This window comes from Prinia subflava, chromosome 4, assembly GCF_021018805.1.
Source record: "Prinia subflava isolate CZ2003 ecotype Zambia chromosome 4, Cam_Psub_1.2, whole genome shotgun sequence".
Taxonomy (NCBI): Eukaryota; Metazoa; Chordata; class Aves; order Passeriformes; family Cisticolidae; genus Prinia; species Prinia subflava.
The window spans coordinates 10952288-10977137 of record NC_086250.1 but is presented as its reverse complement, the minus strand read 5'-3'; the positions used below and the strand labels follow the sequence as shown (position 1 = coordinate 10977137).

The 24850-nt window shown below is 39.3% G+C and overlaps 1 protein-coding gene across 2 annotated transcripts in view; it reads right to left on the bottom strand.

Moving 5' to 3' along the window:
* Positions 1-24850, bottom strand: part of SCUBE1 (signal peptide, CUB domain and EGF like domain containing 1) — a 189301-nt gene that overhangs the window by 65612 nt on the left and 98839 nt on the right. The window contains exons 6-8 of one of the 2 annotated variants that reach the window (XM_063395409.1): positions 19459-19575; positions 16606-16695; positions 1528-1644 (exon numbers count right to left, since the gene is read on the bottom strand). In XM_063395409.1, coding sequence (XP_063251479.1) covers positions 1528-1644; positions 16606-16695; positions 19459-19575 — 324 coding nt within the window. The remainder of the gene's footprint in view (positions 1-1527; positions 1645-16605; positions 16696-19458; positions 19576-24850) is intronic. The other variant, XM_063395410.1, reaches the window with a different exon arrangement.

The window sequence follows — 24850 nt, the reverse complement described above, 5'->3', positions numbered from 1 at the left end:
GGTTTGAGGATCAGTAGAATATTTCATTTTGTCTGTAGGAATAATTATAGTCTTGATTATTATATAAATATCGTTTCATGTTAGTTCTCTGGCCAAATGTCTAAATTTAGAATGACTCTTTTTTTCATGACACAGTTTCAATAATAAACATTATGATCTAGCCTAGGTGTATGTTACATTATTAAAATGCCTCCTTTTTAAGCACTTGGTGAAATCACTGTTACTGTTCTGCTATGGCTTAGCTAGTCTGCTGGTAAGAATGAAGATTTATTTTTACGTGGCTTGAACTAAGATGGCAGAGTTTTGATGTGTGCTCACCCTTAACTATTAACATTGTGTGCAATGGCAGCTTAAATGTTTTATTTTCAAATAAACAGGCAAATGGACTGTTATTTCTATAAATACTAACAGGATCATGCCCAAGCACTGGGATTTTTCAGCCTGTAGCAAGAGGAAACCACACATTTTCTGTTTATTTTTGTGGGTTTTACTATTTTAAGTAACATCAAGCCCTGGATTGAAGATATTCTGACATTTCTGGTTAATTTGATGGAAAAAAAAGTCACAATAATTTCTTAGCAAGTTAAGTCAACTTAAGCTAAGTCATTGAGTGATGAAAAATATTCTCTGTGACAAGAATATATGCCATGTCCTCCTGGATCTCCATCTCCAAGCTTTTCTGCAAAGAAGCTCCAAAGGAATATACAGGAAAGTGGGAAAATGGGAAAGTGGTTGGCGGATGGCCTGGTCCTACACCAATATGTCCCCAAATCTCCTCATGTGCCATTAAAGTGTGACTGTGTAGGGACACTGGGGAGCTGTCCCTGTCCCCTTAACTGAGAGCACATGCTGGAAGTGCTATCAGATGCTCTTTTCTGATCTCTTTTCCCCTGACCTGAGCTTAACACACACATGAAAGACAGAACAGCAAGGTTCCCATGCTGCCTTTGGAGCAGTAAAACCTGAGCATCAGCTGTGTGGGTTAGACTCCTGCATTTGTGAATGTTATTTTGGTTTTCCTTTGTAGCTGGATATTTATCTTTTGAAGGTGCAGAAATGAGCAAGTGTCTGGGCTTTTTTCTGAGCAATACCTGGCTTAGTAACAAGTAGCTGATTCTCCACAGGTAACAAAGCACTGGTTGACAATTGTACCTCTCTTTCTGAACAGACAAATGCAGACACTGTTAGATGACTGAGGTTTTACAAAGGTAGCAGAATGTCCTTTGAAATGAAAGGGTTTTTGCAGCCCCGAGTTGTTCCTCTAAATCTCTGCTCAGCTTGAAACAGTGTGACCTCTGCATCTCATTTCTTTGTAGTAATAAAACCCTCTAATAAATAAAAAAGGAAAACAATCGAACCAGGTAAATATATAAAAATTAGGGAAGGAGAAAGCGAATGAACTTAATTGCAATCACTATACCAGCATCGCCTCGACTTAAAAAGTATTGATTAAATAACTGAATATTTACATCTTGTACTGGACCCACTGAAGGCAAATGATGCATTGCAAAGCAAACAGAGGCTGACCTTTGCACGTTTTCCCATCAGGCTGCAGGGTAAATCCAACTGGGCAACTGCACCGTACCCCTGTCGCGGTATCCTTGCAAGTCCGATCACAGCCTCCGTTATTGACAGCACATGTTTCTGCAGAATGAAAGAGAGAGAGAGAGGGAGAGAGAGGGAGAAAGGGAGTGTAATCAAATGCTCTGGGGGAGGGGAAGGGCACTGCCTCTTTGGGGCAATATCACAACATATTAAAAGCAATATAAGTTTTAAGCAAGCCAACTGAAGCAAGCTCAAGGTCATTGGGGTCCAGGGACTGGTTTTGACTGGTAAATCATTTCCACAAGTCATGATTTCTTTTTCCTCCCAAAAGGGAGATTTTACTTAGCGTATTTAGTTAGTGTTTTTCAACTCTCTTAGACAATAGGATGGGTCATTATATATGAAACAAGTTTTAAAAGAAAAAAAAGTGAGTGCCTTTAAAAGCAGAATCAAACATTCTCTTTTGTAGCAGTCCATGTCTAGCTGAGGTATTTGAAGGTTCACTTTTAAATGATCTGGTAGGCATAATGAACTTTAGAAACAGTAGAAAGCAAAGCAGAGTGCTAGACTCAGAACCGAGAATTTAAAACCCTTAGTTAAGAAAGAGTTAATGGAAAATGAACTACATATATCACTTTGACAAGAATCTACATGCCCAATCTGTTCTTACTGAACTACAAGCAAAAGGCATCTGGGTTTTGTCCACTTAAAGCTTTTTGCAAATTGAAAGGAGTTTGGAGTGGGTGGGAGGGCATAATTGAGGTCACTGAACCCATTCCAAGCTGTGTCATTGAAATTTCCCAGTGCTTGTAGTATGTAGAAGGGTGGCTGGGCAAACACAGGCAAGAGAAAGTTGCAATACTTCTGAGCTTTTACTACAGTGGGCAGTGACTATTAGGTACCACTAGATTAAAAAAAATAAAATCTCCAACTTCATCACAGAAAAAGCAAGAACCCCTCCCTCGCTGCCATTGTTTTGTGTTACTCGTGTATGCACATGCACACACCGTACACATGCATATGCACACATACTCACAAACACATCCATAAAAGAGATAAAAGGCAAGGGAAATGATTAACTTTGCTTTGATCCACAGAATGGAGTGGATGTAAGGATGCCAATTTAGCACGTCAGTTTAAACTGTACATTTTTCTGAAAAGTATTTACTTCAGAGAATAAGTCCTTTTAATAGTATCTTTTTCAGTTGCTCTGGATTTGATTAAATTAAAATACCCCACTGCCCCTAAGATTGCCATTATTCTACTCAGCTCACCTCTTTTCCTAAAGAGGCTTTGTCATTTACTTACTCAGATTTACAGACTCCTATTGCTGAATATTCACAGCCTGTGTCACAATTGTACCCTGTGGACAGGGTCTGACAATCAGCTATAGGATATGCTAATTGGGAATTGCCTTAGAACAGTACATTGATCAAAAATTATTTACACAGAGCAGAACGGGTTTTATTTTTCTATTGACTAGTAAGAAAAGATTTTTATTTTAAAGTAGCTTGTGCTTTGCCCTCAAGGTGAACTTAGACTGGCCATTCAGGGGGACTCCATTGCTTTAAAAAACAAAATGTGATTTTTTTTTTTTTTTTTTTTTCACTGGCACAGGCCTCTCCACCAGTTGTGAAATAAACTCCTGGCACTTCAGAACAAACTGAAACACAGATTTGGGGCACACATGCATTAACAGCATAGGACAGATCTCTGAGTCCATCTCACATTCACACGTGGTCCTCCAGATAGATTTTAAATGTTTATGTCTCTTTGCCATGTAATAACATCGTGTAGAAAGAGGTACCAGTATAGAAATGGATTTGTATGAAACTGCCAGGAAGCACAGCTAACAAATGGATTGACACATTTTCTGAAATGGCTTTCTGAAAATGGAGCTGAGTCTGCAGCTCCTGATTTTCAGGCAGTTCTTGCTCACCTTGCTGGACCTGAACTTAACTGTTTAAGCAATATAGTTCTCATTTTCATCTGCTCCTCTGGGAAGCACTATTTTATAGACATAGAGGCTGAAACTTCTGCTTGAGGAATTCTGGCTGAAACTTCTGCCTGAAGAATTCTGCAAATGACCACACTGCCATTTCCATTTGTATGTGTGTGTGTCCTTGTGGACCAACACGTTAAATAATTTTACCTTTCAGGGAAGGAAAACTGTTTCAGGTCATTTAAAATTTTTAACTTGGGCACAGTTTAAGGGCAGGAGGATTTGCCAGGACTAAAGAGTTAAGGTTAAAACTCAGGAAAAAGTGCTGGAGGTTACGTTTGGCATGGCACTGCAAAGAGCAGTAAATCTTCTGTTAGCAGATTAACTCTGGCATATGAAGACTCCTTTATTGCAGTGCGTCAACACAAGATGAACATAAGCAGTAATATTTCTGCTTTCTGGATGACATCCAGTGAAAATGAATAGACACAACAATTTTTTTTCCCATGGCATGGATGACTGGATCTATAGGGTAGGGGTCATTCAATGAACAAGAGTTATTTCTACGTATAAATAGAAGGAATCAAGCCAGCTTTTCTTATTTTCACACAGATTTAGTAAAACAAACCAAAAAGGGTAAATACCCCGCAACCTTCCTAGCAACTCTGACTTTCATACATGACAAACTCTTAACAGAATGAAGATGCAAGTGAGCAAGAGGACATGTGACAGTACCTCTCACACTTTGGATAATTGGAGAGATGTACTGATGAAATTCCTTAAACTCAAGGTCGTGAGAAAACATCAGTAAAAGAAAGCAAACATGAATAGCAGAATGTGGGAAAGAGGCTACATCAAAGAGAGGAGCTGAGGCCTACACAAAGCACAAACCGAATGCATGACCACCTGTGTTTCTGAGAGGGGTGACTCATCCCTCACCTCACCACTACCAAACCTCAGGATAGATTTGAAACACAAATACAATTTATAGGCCTCAAGCCAAGAGCAGAAGCAAATTATTTATTTCCATTCTATCGCACTGGAGAAGCTATGGGAAATAAAGTACAGATGTTAAAAATTGGATCAGGTCCTCAAAGTGATACTGATCCTAGAGATCATTTTTGGTGGTGAAAGACAACCTCAACATTTTAGCCATTTTTTCTTGTTTGTTTTGTTAATTTCCAACTTTTTTTTTTAATTTTTTTTTTTTTATATTTTTTTTGTTCTGACAAAGTAGCAGAAAAAAGAACTGGAAGACACAAGTAAAGCACTGTCATGTTACTGATATACAGATTCCTTCTGAATTATGACAAAACTCATAATCTGAAACAATTAGACCTTACTGCTATTTTAAAGTTATGTTTATAGCCCCATCTACATCCCTACTGAATTTCTACCAGAAAATTCAAGTAGAAACATGGATCTAAAGTAAAGGACATCTATTTATATACAGTGGTCTGGGAGCCATTACACTGTATTCTTCCAGTGTAAGCTCCTAATTCTGGAACAATCTCTTGTGTATCTGCTCAATGGACCCACAGACAAGAAATAACTAAAAAAAATTACCAATATGATATGGTTTAATCCATAGGAACTCTTTAACATTACTCCACTGCACTATGGGATATGCACTGCTTCTGGATATTAAAACATCCAATTAAAAGGCACAAGCTTGAGCTGTTAGTCCTTCAGCACCAGATCAGGAATATTGACTTAGTTACCAGGTGAAGTTACTCCAGTGCCTGCAATGGTTTAGCAGTGAAAGAGCAGCTCTTCAGGTTCTACTTCTGAAGCCTCTGAACTAAAGTAGAATCTCTACCACGTGGCAATAGGTCACTTTATTAAAAAGAAAGAGTCACACTAGACAGGATTTATTTAGCTTTGAATACAATTAAATGCCTGAAACTCTGAACACATCTCATGGTTTGAGAATATTTCTGAAATCCTGATTTTCAGCTTCTTCTATGAAACAAGTAAATATAACCATTTAAAAGATAAGCTTCTCATAAAAATCTGTTTGTTTGGGTTTTTTTTTAAGTAGCCATTTATTTTATAAAGCAAATTTTTGTGACTTCAATTTATCTCATGAACAAAAGAACATGACATGATTTTAAAGATATTGGTCAAAATCAGGCAAATCTTGGAATCTTTATTATTTATTCATTGTTCATTCAATCTGAACTAAGATCCAAACCAGTTTTATAGGAACTGAGATATGCTGCAGAGCAGAACAAAATCACACAGGTCCTTGAGACTAGCAAGATAGTCTAGATACATCTAGATAGATCTAAATACGAGCGATACATCTGAGGATGATGAAGTAAGCTATGCCTTAACTAGGTCATTCTCTATAATCTTTGATAAATCATGAGGACATAAAGGTATTAAAACTGGACAAGGCAAACACCAATAAAAGCAAGAGGAGGGGGATCTAGCACCAAGGTGCTTTCTTTAGAGATACAGATGAGTGATTCTCTGATCTTTTCTGTTACCTATGATGGCAGTCTGAAGTCAATAGGATCCAGAAAAATGTGATTTGTTTCCAGACTCCTGATTGTAAGACACTGACTGGAAAGAGTGGATAACAACTGTAAACATAAGAACTGCTCTCAAGAATGTGTGTAAAACATGCAGAGAAGTTTTAACAGAAGACAAAAACCCAGCTGTAGTGAAAACAAGAGAACTGTGTAACCTAAGTGAGAATGGGAGAGGGAAGCCACTGAAGACATGACCTACATTCAAGGCACTCTTGCAGCATCTTTCTCTTAGGAAAAGCATGAGAGAGACAGTGAATGGCACTTTCTTGCTCAGAAATTCTTGGACTAAATTAAATTACTGTTCTGTAAGGCTTATGATTGCCATTTCCTCTGAATCAGAGAGGAAGGCTGGACTGAGCCCCTGTATTAAGACCTTGTCCAGAAGAAAAGGATTTTTTGCAGCAACTGGTAGGCTGCAGATAAAAGACATAGCAGTCCCCCAAAACAAAGAGTATTCTCTAAGTTTGCCAGATTTCTATAAACTGTTTAGGTTGATGTGGAAAGCAGTAAGTAAGCCGAAAAGAAAAGAAAGACTTGAAAGTGGAAAAATGTTTTTTTTCACTACCTAGTTCCTATGACTGCCCAAATGATAACACTAACCAAAGGGCAAGTTAAAGAAAACTAGCAATTCAAACTGCCTTTATTTGGAAATTATTTGCAGTAGACTAAAGCTCATTTGGGTCAGCAGAAACAGGATGACTGGGCTTTGCTCTCAAAATCTGTGCCATATTATTTTGAGCTTACTCTGAGTCAACATTTATGCTAGGCAACAGCAATTCTTGATGGAGTAGCCTGGAGCTCAGAATTCAGAGAAGCCATCACATCCAATCAAGTAAATCATAGTCCAAGCAAAGTTATGAGTAACTGTACTCAGACTGTAATCGTATCTACTACACCTGGTCTGAATTTTGTACAAGATCTGAACATGTATCTTATGCTCAGAGTGACTGTCTTAAATTCAGGGGTCAGACACATAAACGAGTCAATCTTCATGCAGCTAAAGCTAAATGGTGCATGCAGGATGGCAGCTTTAGTGCACTCACAGTTTTAGCCAGTGCAACAAGGAGGGATATGGATTAATTAGACCACTTTTTCCTAAAAAGGTGCCTCTGAAATAATAATTCCTGGCAACTGGAGTGGCAAAAAGGGTGAACTACTCCCAATATGTGTTTCTCAGCAGATGTGCTGTCACTACAGCTGTTGTAAACTGCTACTGTCTCTGAATCAAGAGATAACCTGTTTACCTATCCTAAGCACATAAAAATGAGTTTATTTCCCTGTATTTAATTCACACCAAAAACAACTTCAAACAACTAAAAAAATATTAAGGACATCTGTTAAAGATACCCAAATATATGGCTTTGAGAATTTTGAGGTCTAACCTGAAAGCATTAATTGCCATTTTCTGTTATGATTCTTTGCATCACTGTAGTGTTTTGAGGCCCTCACAAGGACCAGCACCAGGACTCCATTGAGCCAACTATGCTGCAGTTTTGAAAAAGTGATGATGGTAAGGTACTAGAGCAGAGAGGGCAAGATCCTGCTCAGCTGCCTGGTACCGGCTCCCTCCCCTTAAAGAATGTTGAATTCATTTAGTTTAATACCCAAAGTGTCTGGAGTCAAAGCAGTCCTTAATTTGTACCTCCCCTCCTCTCACACTCTGCTCCATCTGGCTCAGAGGCTGCCTGTACAGACATCTCATCTGTTTTCTTCACGTTGGTGCCACAGCACAATCTCCACCCAAGCGAGCTCCTTCTGAATTCCAGACCCGCTGGGGTTTTGCACTGGGGTTCCTTCTCCTCCTCCTAACTTTTATCTAGAGAATCCAGAAATAATTTTAACCACTGGTGGTAGGTGAAGTGCATGACCATGCCTAAGAAAAAGGACTACCTAACTGAATGTAAAAACCCACACTGAAGATCCTCCACAAATTCTGATGAAAAGTGCAAAATCCTGAAAGCCTGAAACTTGGAAGAGATTCAAACTCAACTCAGGAAAGTCCATTAAAAAAAATAGTGGATTATAAAATGAGCTTGCCTTTACATAAGAGGGAATATGCAGCATGAGTAAGAATGCCATGAGACAGAGAACAGATGATAAGACTGCTGTTGCCATCCATAAAAAGAATTTTACTGAAAGTAGCAGTACACGAAGTACAAGTGCTATGTGGCAGGAGATCAGGGTACAGGGAGGGACCCAAAGGACAACAAGCACAAGAAGAAACCAAACACACAAAATATTTCAATTTTCAGCTAAGAGAGAACTATGCTATTCTCATGCAAATTATGCTCTGTGATGCTGAAAGGATAGAGAAAGAGCATTCACAAGAGTATAATGAAAGAAACAAATAGCTGTGAACAGATGAAGGAGAAACTGAAAGAGCTTCATATTCAGGGAATGAAAAAGGTAAGACAGAAAGGGTAACTTGCAGGATGTGGAATTCTTCACTTCGTTATGCTTGTCTCCTCATTTCCTTGCAATTTCATGATTGGTAGAATTTTATTTGCATGAAAATAGGATGAGAATTCTGCCCTGCCACATAGGGAATGTGTGAAGAAACAACTAGGTGAATCTTACACTGAATCATGAACCTCGCAGCTCTCAGTTCAAAAAAACCTCGATTCCTCTTCAGGGAACACTACATATTTAGGGAACATCACCTTATAAATTGGAACAGGTGCTTTATAAGCTTCCTGTGAGTCCAGTCTGGCTCCTAAAATTAACACTTGTAGCTGTGGTGCTCTCTTTAGATAGAGAGGCTGCATTTAAGAAAAACTGAAATTCACTGAACACCATGAAGGAGCATTCTCTCCTGACCTTGGATAAATCCTTTAATTTAAAAGAGGAAAGCAAAACAATGGAAGGTATTGCCAGGAATTCTGGATAAGGTCAGAGTCTTTATCATCAGCAAAGAAATGAAGAAAAGGGATTTTTACAGGAAATAGCACACCATTCACAAACTCAATGAATAAAAGTGACGGTAACTCAAGATGAAAAGATCTGCCCTTGGGAGACAGAGAATGCATGAATGACCTCAGGGATTCCTTCCCCCTGTTTGCTATGATTTCATACTGCAAAGTAGAACTGACAGAAGGAGTTAAAGTGAGGTCTTGGTTTCACAGTCAGTAACTGAATTATAGAACCTCCTAGCAATATGCCTGCTAATGAAATGTTTGCAATTCTTTATTGATTAAAGCACAAAAGGATTATGATAAATACAGAGGCACACGCTTGGTTTTCTGACACTGAGCAATTCTAAGTCGGATAAAAGCCATTCAGAAAAATAAAGACATATTTTAAGTAATTGGAAAGAGTCCTAGGAGGCAGTACAACAAAGCTAGGTACTGAAGTACACGCTGGAAAGGTGCTCTTGGCTTAAAGTGACCCTTGGTAGGCTCTAACTGTGATAGAAGTTGGCTGCTTTGAAAGAACACTTGAAAACAAACACTAGCTTGTCCATCATCCTGCTCTTTGAGACAGAAACCTGGGAGTAGTATCACCCTCATTCTGTTTTGAAAGAAGACAAAAAATCTGCAGAATCCATTTTTAATTCACATTGGAATGAAACAGTGTAAGACTTCTGGAAATTTTCTGATAGCAAACCAAAGCTCGTACAGTCTTTACTCCAGTGTTTGGTAGTTTAGGTATTAAATTGCATGTTAGAAACCCAGGTGACATTTTCTATGCTTTTATGTTTACTGAAACTGAAAAATCCTAGCCCTTATCAGGCTATTGATTACCAATAGTGGTCCCAAGGGTGGAACATATACATGAGGCAATAATGAGTTAGTCTGACTTTACAGACCAACATTTTCCTTGAACAGGAGTGGCAATGCACAGTGAAAGGGTCTTGAGACTCATTTCCTCACACTTCAAATGAATATTCTAACAAGTACGTTCTGTCTGTGTACATTCTGTCTCCCTATTTCTGAAGATCATTCCAGGCAAAAGCACTGTGAAAACCAGTTTCCTCACAAATCCTACTTTCAAGAAAAAAGTCTTTTGACAGAAAACTTTCATCAGATGACAAAGTTCTTTGAGGTTAAGAATGCGTGGCTTCAGTACATTCTACTGTTCTACAGCTCCTTTTCCTGATCTGCACAGAAGCTAAACATGGCCCTACCACAGAGTCCTGAAATCCAGAAAATGGTGGATTTCCATATGCTCTACACTGTCACTGTGTGGTTTATACAGTATTTGAAGACAGATGTTTGATTTTGGATAAGTGACTCACACTGAGTCACCAGAAGAGAGATCTTGGGATGCTGAAAGACTACAGAAGGAAAATTTTCATATTGATATGCTGTCATTTTAAACATGGCAGGAGAAAACAAATTTAATTACAAGACTCTGGTAATTGCAGTTAACTGTTTTCCTCTAACCAAGAAAAGGCTAAATGTCTCTACTGAAGACAAAACAGTGATTCAAAGAGAGTCCTGTGTGTCATACGGAGAGGTGGAAGTAAAAATAAGCACACTAGAGAAATTAGAAGGTTTTTTATTTGTCAGGTGCTCCAGACAAGTCAGTCAAAGCATGCCTGATGTCCAGGATGAATAGGGCAGCCTAATCCTTGGATAACTGGGGGTTAAGAAAAGATGCCATATGGCTGACTATTAAACTCAGATGACTCAAGGCATATGATGTTGAGTACCACTTTTGGTTCAAAAGGGTAAACCCAAGCTCTAAATTTGTAAATCTCTCTGCCTATTTTGATGTAACAGATATTTAAATGCTTGCTTTTGTTACAAATGCTGTAAGTCATGGCCATGAGATCAAGTTGTGTGATTTTTATTTAATATTATATAAGCAGCTCATTAAAATCCACTGTAGGTACTGGGCTAAAGATATGAAACCTAAACAGCTTTGGACAGGACAGACACAGTTACCTTGGCTGATGTTCCCAGGTACTTTCAGGAGGCACAGGATTGGATGAAAGAGCTGACCAGCACACAGAGAAGGGAGTACTGGCATGTCATTAAAATGGCCAGAGCAAGACTCGCATTTGTGATCTATAATTCTGAACTGGCTTTGGCTGTTTAGTGCAATGTTTGAGATCCTTGGAGTTGAGCTGATGGGGAAGCACAATTTCCACAGCAAGCAAAGGCAAATAAAAAGATAGTTCTACCCCACATAACATGCAGGGAGGATATTCATATACTAATCCATGGCAGAAATGCCCGAATTGCAATTTCCACTGCTCATATCTCTAGTTCTTGCTGTGCAGAGGGAATGCTCTTAGCTGACTGCACCTTTCCAGGCAGGTAGCTGGGTACTCATTATAAACAGCTGGAAAGCCACTTGTAAGCTAATGGAAGAGGAGGCATCTGCAGAAGTCAAATGATTCTTGCCACAACAAGGGAAAATAAAGAACTAGTGAAAATACTACCTCATTTGCTGGCTATGTGCCAGGAATACAGCCAGACCACAGCCCTGCCTATGAACAATTTCTAGGAAACCAGGGATGAAATGTAATACAGGTGAACATATATCCCACCCTGGCAAAGCTGGTCCTTGCTGGTTTCCAAATGGCACCCCAGAAGCAATCTAGGCAGAAGTAAAACTGAGAAGTAACAAAGACCAGCACAGTTCTGATGCACTTTACAGCTTATTCCAGCATTTCAGCTGACAGTGGAATACTCTGGAGGGTTCTTAGGAACCAGTTTCCAGGGAAGAGAATTGCATCACTCTCTTTGAGGTGGGTTGCAACTAACTTTACTGATGACCCAAGAAGTTGGTGTCCAGTGGCAAAATCCTCAGCTGACCTGACACAAAATTAGCTGAATGTGTCTCATCGAGGAGTGAATTTCTGTGCAGACTTTGGATTTCTGAAGACACCTCTATCAATGGTGTCCATTTTGTATCCCTTAAGCATGCAAGGGAAATTACTACAATTCCTGAGCTTCAGGATGGGCTCATTGTCCTGTTGCTCTTTGCTATACTCAAAAGTAGTTTGTACACGCCTCTTCTTGCAATAAGAAAAAACCAACTTTTTATCTTCTAGGGCCAGAGCAAGAACATTTTATGGCCAAAGTGAGTTCTTACAACAGCGATCTCGAGGAAGAATAGAAAAGGGAGTGAAGGTGAGGACGATGCATAGGTTGGCAGCTGTTCTGAGGTCACCTCATGTCAAGCCCAAATGAACCTGACCCATTGACTGCTAAAGGGTAGAGGAAGGAAAATGAAACACAGTGAGAAATGAGTCAGGTCTGCCTCTTCAAGAAGAGCTGAGCAGAGGACAGGATCTAACAAACAGCCTGCACAAAACATCATGGTTGTGTTGCTAAAACACTTTACAAATTTATGCAGTCTAATAAGACCTGGGATGATGGCAATGTAGCAAGTGACTGCATTTTTAAAGACAATATAAAAAATACTTAATAAAATTACTTGGTTCAAAGAGTTGATGTAAAGAGCAGCCAAAGAGCAAAGCATTGTCTCTGACTAGGAGAGGAGAACTCCTTGAGTCTAAATTTCAGACAGTTCTACAGTTCTGGTTCCTCAAAGAGGAAGTTTCCAGCTGCCTGTCACGTCTTTGTAAGCACTTCACTTATTTGTAATGAGGGAGACTGATGGCATAACTGATGTTATGAATTCTCCTTCTGTGACTAGAATATCAAGTTCTAAAAGAAGGTTTCTAAAAGAAAGCTTTAGCATGTCAACGGACAATTGCTCTATAAAAACTTTGTAGCCTTTTTGAGCAAAAGACATTGGCCAAGGAGAATGTTAAGCCCATAAGACTTGATTATTTACAATTTATTTAATGATAAAGTGCTAGGCTGCTGGATGATTTATTTTTACAGTTGTAGACTGTGATGGGGCTGTTTGACTTATGAATTCTATCCAGGGCTATAACAGCAAACAGAGATATGGAAACATGAATAAAAGCAACTTTCATTGCTGAAGATGTGACACTGGACAAAATATTTTGAAGATAAGTGTATTAGTAGGGTTAACTGGAAATTTGGTGCTTCCAAAGTTGTGTGCCCATACTACAATGGTAAGGAGGGCAGACATGTACTGTGACTCACACTCATTCTGGATTTAGCCTGAAAAATATGTGAAATGCACCCGTCCACTCCTCTAACCAGGGAGGGCAGACTCATGCTATGATACTATGACAGAAAAAACAGTTGTGGCAAGTGGTTCCCAAGGAAAAGAAGGTCAAGGGAAATGGAGGTCTCTGTGATGCTCCTAAGAAACACACAAAATATTTTCAGAAAAAATTCTGTTGTACCATACAAAACAGAGATTTGAGCATAATTTTAGGAGCTGAAGTGCTCAACTAACTGCAAGATGAACCATACCAGACACTGAAGAAGACCTGAAGACATTGATTGTGCCCTTCTGCTTTGTAGCAAGTGCAAGGAGTTCTGCAACAAAGGGCGTCATGTGCCTTAGAGACAATGGCACAGCTCTGTGCATGTCTGCAGGATCCATGTCCTTCCTCATCTGTGGAATGCTCTTGGCTCAAGGTCCAGTTTAGAGCAGCCACCATGGAACTAAGGCAGAACCTCTCCAGGAGCCTCCCTGGAGTACAACTAGGGCTGTACTGCCTCCACTCCATGATGGCAATGGCCAAGGGGCAGTGAAGAAGAGGGAAATGAGCTGTATGAACATTGACTGACCAGACAACAGCCATTCAGTGCCATCTCTGTAATGGGAGCACTCTTGACTCTGAATCCAAGTGCTTTTCTCTGATCCAGTGAAATAAGTGACAGCTGGAAGCCCTCAGGGTCTGTCCAAACATTAGGAGAATTTGGTTGAAAATTCCTAGGCATCTTTGGACAGTTCTAAAGGGAAGTTTCCTGTAGGTCATCAGAAAAGACAAGTTTCTCATCTGCCTCACAAGATCTAGATAAGAATGCATCTAACAGGAAGGAAAATTGTGTATTTATCTAGTTTTATCTGTCTAAGATTTAGCCACAAGTTACAGGACTACAGAATGACTCAGGCCCCTCTGAGAGCCAGTCTGAGACACAGAGGTGGCCAGTCTTGCTGTAGCAAAGGGACTGCCATAGTCATCCTTGTCTGACAGCAACACTGTTCTAAAGCAATCTTGTCAAGCTTATTGTGAGCCTTGGCTGACATTAAGGGTTATACAGATCACAGTTGTTTTGATAGCATGCAGCAAAGGACAGGGGACTAGCAATTATCATCTCAGGACATGCAACTAAAAGCATCTTTCACCAGATTACTAAAATTACATAAAGTTGTCTACTTTTCCTGCTCTCCCAAGGTTTCTGGCAGGAGGGTCAAAAAATCACAGTCCATTTAGAAAAACTGGGAAATAAGTTTCCTGAGGAGCCTTCCACTACTTCCTAAAACGGCTGTTTAGAAAATATCTGAAGACATATGGAATTTCATGGAAATGCCACTACACTTTGGAAATTAGTAATACTGCAATAAAAAAAAATCAGCAGAAACAAACAATTAAAAAATCCCTAAATATTAAGCCACCCACTCAGATCTCACTCACTAATTAATTTTTTTTTCCTCTCTATTTAGTTTTTCTAAGGAATCAGTGGTTTAAGCACAGCATGTCCAGAAACTCTCAGCTCTCAGCTGATACCTGCTAATACAGGAGGTACCGAAGAGTTCAACAGGTTTTTTTTGCAAACTGGATTTTAAACTATCTCCTTAAGTTTATTTCTAGGGTCTATGTCCAGCTTGGAACTTGCAGACCTAGTGTAATTAAGGCTGTTACTGATCTTTTTATGCTAAACTTATTAATGCTATTTGCCTGGATTCTTAGAAGCAGTGTGAGCTTATTTTCAGGTCGGATATTTATTTTTTTCAGAGGGTGAGGCACCCACACAGTGCACAGTGTATGTTGCTCATTACCTCTAGAGAGTACTGTATATGTTACTTGTGGCTGGGCAAACTCACCATTGAGACCCAGAGGGTAGCATTTTTCAGTGGTCTAGAGGCCTTTTGGCATATTTATTTTCCTGACTTCTTGTGAGACTATGGGTCTTATTGAAATTATGGCTAAAAGTGTTAACAGCACATCTATAAAGCAAGATGAGCTGTCTCAGCTTTTGTTAGGTTAAATTATATGAAATAGTGTATCATAAAAAAATAAAACTATATGGGTCACTTGCTAGATCTGCAAACTAATTGGAAATTAACAATCATGGATAATCTAAAAGAAAGGAACATATGCTCAGGTTTTCACATGAAGGAAGGTATTTTACCTCAATCTTGTCATCTAATACCAATACAGAGTCATAATATGATGCCATTTCCTACACAGTGGTTTTATGCTGGCCTCTGGGTAAACAGATTATTTGTCATAGATGACAAGATACAAATAATATGGAAACTTTAAAAATATTTCCATCTACTGCAACTACTAGCCCAGCAATCAACTAAATATTCAAAGTGAGGCTTTGTTCTCCTTGAGTTGGTCACTCCAGATAGGTATGGATGCTCACAGGCAGAGCTGAGCTTTCCAAAGGCTAGCAGGACAGTCTGCAAAGGACTCAGTGGTTTTAAGAAAATAAATAATAACCCTGAGGGAAGAGAGCAGAATTTTGTCCTGCTAGAATCTCTTCTGTGGTGATGAATGCCTGTCTTGTAAGTGGGTCCATTGGGTACATCTCACCAATGGTCACTATGTTTAAAACCTAGTGGAAGTAATTTTATGAGATGAGTAGGGCATCAGAGTGGAAAATACAGAGAAATAAACCACCTGAAAACCTCCAAGCATCATTCAGCAGTATGTGCTACTCTGTGCTCTTTGTCTCATGCAAAGTCTGGCAGAGGCCCAGTCACTCAACCCTTTCTATTCCCAAAAAGCTGTTCTCACTCACAGAAGGAGATGAGCACAAGGGTGTGCAATGGGTTAACTGAGAGCAGAAGCTAAAGAATTATCTTCACTGTTCAGTGCACTTCCTACTCTCTTCCACTCTCAGGCTCCAACAACGAAGAGAAATAAGCCATGCCTCAGAAAGAAGAATGTACAGAAGCTCACTAGTCATTAGGGAAAGATCTTTCAGTGGTTACTAAAATAGCTGCACAAAGGAAATTGATGACTTTCCAGTCACAATATTTACATTTCAATCAAAAGAACAGGTAATTTTAATTAGGCAAATACACTTGTTCATTTAACACCACGGATGTAATAAAACATTGGTTTATATCGTCATCATCATCATCATCATCATCATCCACTTTTAAGTCAATAGGCAGGTCTGCAACAGGAGGTTTTTCAGGAATTCTACAGCAACACATACACACAAACACACAAATCACATGTAAAAAGTAGCTTGCATAAGCTAAGTAAGGTTAATGGCAAAAGCTTCTTTCTATGCAGAGAAAATTGAACATTAAAGCTGCAGCATTAGGAAAAAAAAAGTTTAAAAACAAGGAATGAAGGCGCACAACAGATGAGAACTTAACAAAATTGGTGACCTTTCCACACAGATGAAGTCAGGTTAAAAAAAAAAAAACAAGCAACAAAAACAGGCCAAACCAAAACCAAAGGAGACCAAAACCAAATGAGACCAAAAGAGAACCTCCCCCCACATACATACAGACAAAAGTGAGAGCACAACAAAGGAAGTGGAAGAAAAGTGTTACCCATAAGTAGCCGCCGTTTCACCCGCTTGTCCACATCAGCTACTGACGTGGCATTGTACTCAGAACTCTCAATTGCAGCCTCATCCTTCTCTAAAACACAAGTAAGGGACAAACATGGAGCAGTTGGTTAATCACAAGCCCAATTTTCCGCTGCCTAAGACAGTTTCTTGGAATGGCACAGCCAAAGCCAAGAAGCAAGGCATGAAAGCACTAAATCCCTGTTAGAGAGTTAATTCCCTTTGAGAACCCAGGAAAAAATTAAAGGGTGTTTAGGGAAAGGAGGAGGAAAGAGGGTGAGAAGGAAGAATGGTCAACTCAGAAGTAATTAACCACACAGAAAAGTCTGGATTTCTACTGGAGAACAAGACAGCTAACATGGGTGCCCCAGACAGGTGTTAATGATGAAAATTAAAATTCAGGAAGGCTAGTTAAACAAATCACTGAAGACAAACTAGGCTAATGGGGGCACCAGGATCTGAAGGTGGCAAGCAGAAGACTGACAGACAGACAGAGAAAGCGAGAAGAGTCCGGTGATGGATGGGCACGGATGCACCACAGCCTTGTATACACTGACACACTGAGAAACGAAACAACAGCATGCAAATTAAACAACAACAACAACAAAAATAAACAAACAACAAACCAAACAAACACAAAAAAAGATAAATTTGGGCAGTGCTGGTTGCCTGCTTGTCTATGAAACACTACTAGCTAAACATTCAACGCTAGGAAAGATGTTGCAAGAACAGGGTTTAGTAATTTTATTAGCATGCAGTGAGCAGGATGATGTCATCAGAGGTCACTTTACAAGGTAGTCTTTGACATCCTACATGTAAGAATTTCATACATAATGAGGACTTTGGTTATGCTTCATTAGAAATACACAGAAACAGTCACAAGTGTGGCAAGAGATGATTAGTAGGTGAAATAAAATTAAAGATCTCTGCTACAGGAGAACAGTGGAGAAGCAGCAGCTGGGTAAATAAAATGATTTATAGAAAAAGGGAAATGCTCATTAGGAAAACAAAAAATAAAAATGCAAGTGGGGACTTTCACATGCAGCAAACATAAAAAAAAAAAGGTAAGACAAGCAAACGGAGACAAAATATGTTAGACAAAGGATCAACAAGTATTTATCTGGCATTGCAGAAGTTTGCATTCTTGCAGTGATGCCTGGAATATATACACCACTGAAGACAGCAAACACTGGAATCACTGAAGTGAGGAGGAGGAGGCTGGCAGGTTTTGTTTGTGGCAACTCTACATGGTTGAGTGCTAACAAGAAGTTGTTTTGTTTTGTTTTTAACAAGTTCTAGATGGGATCAGGCTGCAATAGAGGCTTTTGTTTGAGTTTGTTTGTTTTTTTCTCTGTAAATAATTAATAAACGTCAGTTATCAGACAAGACAGGCAATCAGGAACCATCACCAGAAAGCAGGAATAAAAATGTAAAAAATAAATAAAAAATTAGAAGTATTCTAAGAGAAAGAACTATTTTAGAGGGAAGAAAATCAGCACAGGCAGTAATATGTGACTTACATCACAAGACCAAGGAATGTAACAAGGAGTTGTATGTATTACATTACAAAAATGGGAAAAAAAAGTAAAAAAAAAATAGATGCAATGTACACAGCTTTTAAAATAATTTTTTACATGCTGGACAAAATAAAACATCAAGGATATTAGTGAACAATAATAAATAGAAGATCAATTATCCAGTCAATAAAATCTGCTCTCAAGGCTCTCACTCTTTCAAGTTCTCCCCATCTGGAACTACCATAGAACAGGGCTTGTAGGATGGAGCCCTCTCTGTTATCAGAGGCACTTGCTGAGAGATTCCCTGCACTCAGACACATCTTGTGCAGACAAAAAGGCAGAGACCAGCTCTGAGTCCCATTAAGCTTTACCTCTGCCAGCATAAACCTCACCCTACCCCACAATTTGTGCAATTAATCCCCTCAGAAACGAACAAGGCTCTGGGCAGCCATGGATCTGACCAAGACAGGCTGGCTAAAGGTAACTGACAGATTTCCATGGGTTTCAAATGCTCTGTCTTGCAGTACAGGAGAGAAAATATGATAAATCTGTGTCTGTGTTTTTTTAACCTCAGGAAATGACTAAGAATTTGTAAGAACTTGAAATTATACAAACAAAAAAAGTCAACGTGTCCACAATGCCAATGAAAACCATTATGGATTTCAGGTTCTGATCTGTGAGTAAGAATTTTCAAATGTTAGCTTGCACTATGCAAAAACGCACTTTTGAATTTATTGTTTTTTAAGTGGCGTGGAAAGAAATGGTGTTAAGCAAATTATACATTTTATAATCAAAAGTATTTGCAAAGCATCTGCCGAGATGCTCCATGTCTTGACTGGCTTTTTCCTACTGATATTCTGAATGAAAGCTTAGTCACTACAAGTGTTGTAGTCTTTAGAATCATGAAACATACACCAGGGAAGAAAGCACATAATGATGCCTCCTTTTCCCAGGTAACAGCTCAGAAAGGGAGGTAATTTTTCTAACCTTGCTCAAGCAAGGAAGTCTTGCCTAACGAAAGTGAACCGAAGAGCTGAACTTTCATTCAAAATGACAAATGTTCTAGACCTCTTTAAGTTCAAAAACAGTCACGAACAGAAACACACGTTACAAGCGGGTAACAAAGGGATACTTCATCAACCAACGTTCCGACAGAACACGCACAAACGCTCCTCCGTGTGCCTGGCTGAGCCAGGAGCTGCCCGAGCGCCCTTCCACCGGCGCGGAACCGCCGTGGGGCACGCACGCACGCGCCCGCGGACACGCGGCACGGAGCTCCGAGCAACCCGAAAGCAAACGTGCTGCAGGGAAGTACTCACCAATGCAGGTTCGGCCATCTGAGTGCAGGGCATACTTCTGGTGACAACCACACACAGGGCCCGTATCTGTGTCATCACAGGTGTGTTGGCAGCCTCCATTCCCATAGTTACAGGTTACTAGTTAAGCCCCATATCAATGTGTATATATGTATATATAAATAAAATGACAATGAAACCAATTAGTCTTGAGAGCCTTTCATAACACAGAAGAGCAGTAACATACCAAGACACAAGGCAACATAACATTTGTGCTTGCAATTATTTCTATTTCTCCCCTCTGCCCCCTCCCTTCTGCCCGTCTCATGCCCTAGCCTCAATGCATACAGTGAAGGAAAAAAAGAGAAAGAAAAATAAAGGCATTTTCTCCACTCTTATTTGTATTAATAATTTTAGTGTGACTCTTAGCCAATTCCATGTCTTCCTAAAAGCTACATGCTTTGCATCCATGGCGAAATTAACAGTCTACCAACAAATGTATAGTTTCAGGTCTATAGACTGCATCTCTCTTTTGCTGCCCCTTCATTCTCTCAGTAGAGGAAGCAGAGACCAAGCAGCAAGAACAGAACCACAAAAGTCTTGAAATCTACTATATCAAGTGCTGCCCTCCCTAAAGTGACAAGTTAAAAAAAGCTTCAGGAAATGTTTGGTTTTTGTTTTTTCTTCTTTGCAACAAAAAATACACTGTTGTTATGGCTCTGCTAGGAAGGAAGCACTGGAGATGCCACTTTCATTTCCAGGAATATAGCGAAGAACAGCTTTTAGCAATTCAAATGTCCTCTGGTGAAAAAGTACTAAACATACATCAAAGCAAACATTTTTTGTGAGAATAGGTAGACTTTTGAATGTTACACAAATTAGTAGATCAGATTAAATTAATTTCCTTTGTCACATGATGAATTTAATTTCTGCCAGCTAAGACAAACCAGATTAAGATACTAAGCTGGCTAGCACCATTTAATAAAACCTCTTACTTGCCCCTGTGTCATTTCATCCTTTGCAGCTGCACATCTTGATGATGAATAACAGTTCTGATCTGACTGATTTCTGAATTCAATTTACTCTCTTTATTACGTTCTTTACTGGTAAACATGGGGGAATCCAATATGCCATTATTTTGTTACATACTCATAACTTCCGAGGACTTAAACATTTTGAAAAGTTATGGTAATTTAAATGCAGACTACTTTTATTTAAACTCTGCCTCCCAGTAATCAGAAGGAACTTCCTCACATAGATCTTAGCAGAATTTTCCTTCTAGGTAAGAATTTATAAAAGAGGCAGGATAGCAAGTTGCAATATACAGTAAAACCAAGATAATCATTAACAGGATTTGAAAATCATGTATCTAACTAAAATTGGAGGTTTTATCTCATTCAAGAGGGCTAAGTTCATATATTTTCCCACTGAACTCAGTGACCCTGCTTTAATTCTAGCTCCTTAAAATGGAGTAGACCAGAATTTTCCACCACAGTAACTAGAAATGAAATATCCCACCTCTGATGTGAGTGCCTCAGTGCTGAGCAGCCGTGTCACTCTCAGTAATCACTGAAGTATTTAGTTTAAAATGGAACAGTTCTAAAAACAGCAACTGAGGGAGACCCACCACAGCATACCCAACAGAATTCCCATTAAAACCTCCTGCCAGTATGGGAACCACAAGTTTACAATTTCAGCTCCTGAACTCTGGCAAAGATCACAATAGGAACTGTCCACCTCTCGAGTGAGTACAGACCTGAGGGCACTACAGGTGCAAGCATCCTTGGTCCTTCCCACTGTACACTTGGAATAAAAACCCTTGGGCTGTTCAGAGATACAGAGGGAATAGCCTTGGTGGCAAGAATAACCTCTCAGAAGAGAGATTGCCTGGATTGCCATCTCACTTTCCAGGAATAGCACTGTTCTGTCCAACTGGAAAGAATGGCAGTGAGGAAGTTGGGGAAACCTGTCTGATCCCTGTTATCTTTTTGAAGCTTGACAGTTTGTGGATAAGACTGGAAAATGGAAATTGTGGGTTCAGTCCAACTGGACAGAGGAGGGAATATCTCCCAAATCATAAGAATCTTAAACTTGCAAGGAATTACATTACAAAGCCCCCTAACCAACTGCCACCCTTGGGCATTCTTTATCCTCCTCCACTTTTACAGCTTACCTAATAATTTATTTTTGTGAAAAAATAGCTGAAGCAAATCAGTCTGCTCTGCATCCAAAAGAGGCAACATTTCTTTCCCTTCAATATACAGTGATGTTTTGCTTTTTATTTCTGATGCAAAACAAAATTCTATGTCAATTCTCTACTCTTAAAAGTTCCCACCTTTCCAATTAAGACATGCTTATTACTTGACCCCATATGCCTCTAGGACTGTGTGGAGTTTCTATCCTTGTTGGACTGCAGTGCCATCACAAATTAACTTAAAGGTATTGTTTATGCCAGATGTTTAAATACATTTCTAGCCAACAGTATTTTTACTGAGAATTTTAAAGTGTAATCAGCTAAAAAGTACATATTTAAAAAATGTGACTGCAGTGGTTATTTTTGGCATTCCTTGCTGAAAGCCTCTGCTAGCAGACATAAAAATATCTTAACACACTTGCTCTGACCCACGTAATACGAGGAACTTTTCCTTATTATATTTGTCCATGAAAAAATTGCCCTAGACTGATGGCATTTATAGCAAATCCTGCAGAATCACACACTTTTACAGCTTCCCTGCATATTAAAATTACTGGTTCCTGCTCTACCCAGTCCATGAATGCACATGTAGGTCAGGTCCTTTTCCTGTCTCCTAGAAACATTAGCAAATAATGTTTTTGAAGGATTTGAATTTCTGTCTAGACTACAATTTATTTATTTATTTTAAGTAACTTGAGTCAACATTTTGGAGTTTGACAGCTCTACAGGTGAAATTGGTACAAAATCCAGTTGTAAAATGTGTCACTTCAATTTTCTTCCAGCCCTCGTTCTGTGGCAGTGACACAGTGGGAAGTTTCTCTTGCTTAAGAGGAAAAAGATCATTATTATTTAAAAATAAATGGACATCCAGATCTACTCCATTTTTGTCAGAAAGAATTAAAGCAATATTAATGAGATTTTGTGAAGTGTTATTTAAAAACATATTCCTGATAAATTTGGACTCTGCAGCTATGCAAACAGTGTGCTCAGATATTGAAGAGTCAAACAGAGGCAAAATGGTAAATTCCAACAGACACAGATCACCTTAAAATATCATAAATCACGTCAAAATGAAAGGCATGGAAAATAGTGTTTTCTTTTCTTTTTAACCAAATGAGAATATTCACCTATCTGTTAGAACTCAGACACACTTATCCCCACATGGCAGATTTAAAACCAGAGTAACATCTTTTGTCAGTGCTTCAGCATTTGCATGTGTCTTAAATGCAGTCAAAATGCCAGGGTCTTTCCCTCAGAGGGAGAAATGCCCTGTACAACAGCAGAGAAGCCCTACAATGACACACACCCTCCGTGGGACATGCCCAGTGCTGGCAGCAAAGTCATCAGTCTGTTCTCCCAACACTTTTCCATGTGGATAAAGGGCTTTAGGGCTGGCACTGGGGCTTCGTAGTGCCTTCAAACCAGATGAATTCTTTTCACTGGCCAGACTCCTTTCAGGCCCTACAGGTGGCAAATGGCCCTACCTGTCCACCTGCCCACACTGCAACCAGCAGCATCTCTTCAGTTTGACTGGGCTGAGCCAAACAGTCTGAGACACAGCTTGGCACGTGGGCCAGTGCTCATACCCAGAGAAATATATGGACTAGTCTAGAAATGGCATTTTGATCATGAAAAATGAGAAACAACTGAAATTGAAATGGCATATTAAAGAGCAAGAAGGATTTTAATGTACAGGTTCCACTAAGTATTGATATTGATATTCCATGCTAAACTCCCCAGAAGACCGAAAATACCAGAATTTGGCCTCGCTCTACAGCCTAAATCCTTTTTTCAGTGCTTCTGTTAAGTTTCACAGAATCCTCTTTCTGGTTTCTTCCATCTTCCATGACCATGAAAACAAGTACTTGAAAACATATAGCCATTTATTTAATGTAGCATTTATTACTCAGTAACCTAAAGAATTGCCCAAGACAACAGTGTCCTGATCCTGTCCATATGTGGACTGAAATATACACCATGGCTCAGATGCCACAGAATTTGTCACAAGACAGGTATTTCGTTTTTGTAGAATGGGATTCTCAAATGAGCATGTTGCCATTTCAGATAACTTGAAAACTGCATTGTTTCTTAACTAAATTGCCCATCAAATACATAATTTGCATACATATATGGGCACCTCTATGTGATAAAGCTGTGCATGCAACATTGCTTACATGATTTATTCCAGTATGGCTTTACATTTTTAACATGCTGGGGATCTACTCATAGCAAACAATTGCATGAGGACACTCAGCAAGAGCTGAAAAGCTGCTACTTGGCATAGGGAGGTTGGCATTTTATTGTAAAAGTAATGGACAAGGCTTTTAGAATTCCTTTGCACTAGCCTTCCTGCTCACCTAAATCATTATTATCCAAGGAGGCAGATACAACAGCTGTAGGTAGGGTTACCCAGCATTTTTCATTAAAAGATTCAGCTTTTACTTGTTTATAACTATTTCAGGCTACAACTTGCAGGATCTGCTTTAGATTTCCTCTTGTTTTTAAGCTTCCAGCTAAGAAAGAGAGGAACATAAAATGTCTTGGTTTGTTCCTATTTGGGGAAACAAATCTTGAGTTTATCAAAAACTTGTAATGCAATCGTGCTCAGGAGCAGGATCTAAGTATCTATCATGGATACAGATGTAGAAAGAAGAGGTAAATTCCCCTTTTTTTTCAACATAATCTGGAGCCAAACTGACTGCTCTGAAGTATTTTCTTTCTGCTGCCAGCAAGTGTCTGTGAAAATTACTGACAAAGCATAATTTTCTTCTGGGCTTATGTACACCAGAGGCCATTCAAGTCATTTACAGGAGTAGCAGAAAACTCCCAGAAGGTGAAGTTTACTGATGCTTTGGATCTACAGGATGCAGCTCATCTGAGGGAATCGCATATGGATCTGTGTGATTCTGCTTGGTGTATTTCTGGATGGCCTCTTGAGGTCCCTTTCAGCCTCAACACTTCCATGTTTTCTTAACATGTTGGGCAACTAGAAATTGCACACTTAAAATTCACACTAAGAAACCATTAAGGTTGCAATCTTAAGCATTCAAAAGCTACAAAATACCAGACTTACACATAGACCTATTGTGTCATGATAACTCTCCTTAGTGACAAATGCAGAAAATGCTTCTGTCTTGTTTAGTGCCTGGTGAAGCTGGGGAAAGTCAGGGCTGTGGAAACAGCTGGGAATCTTTTCTCATCTACTGCAATGAGTAGCAAACC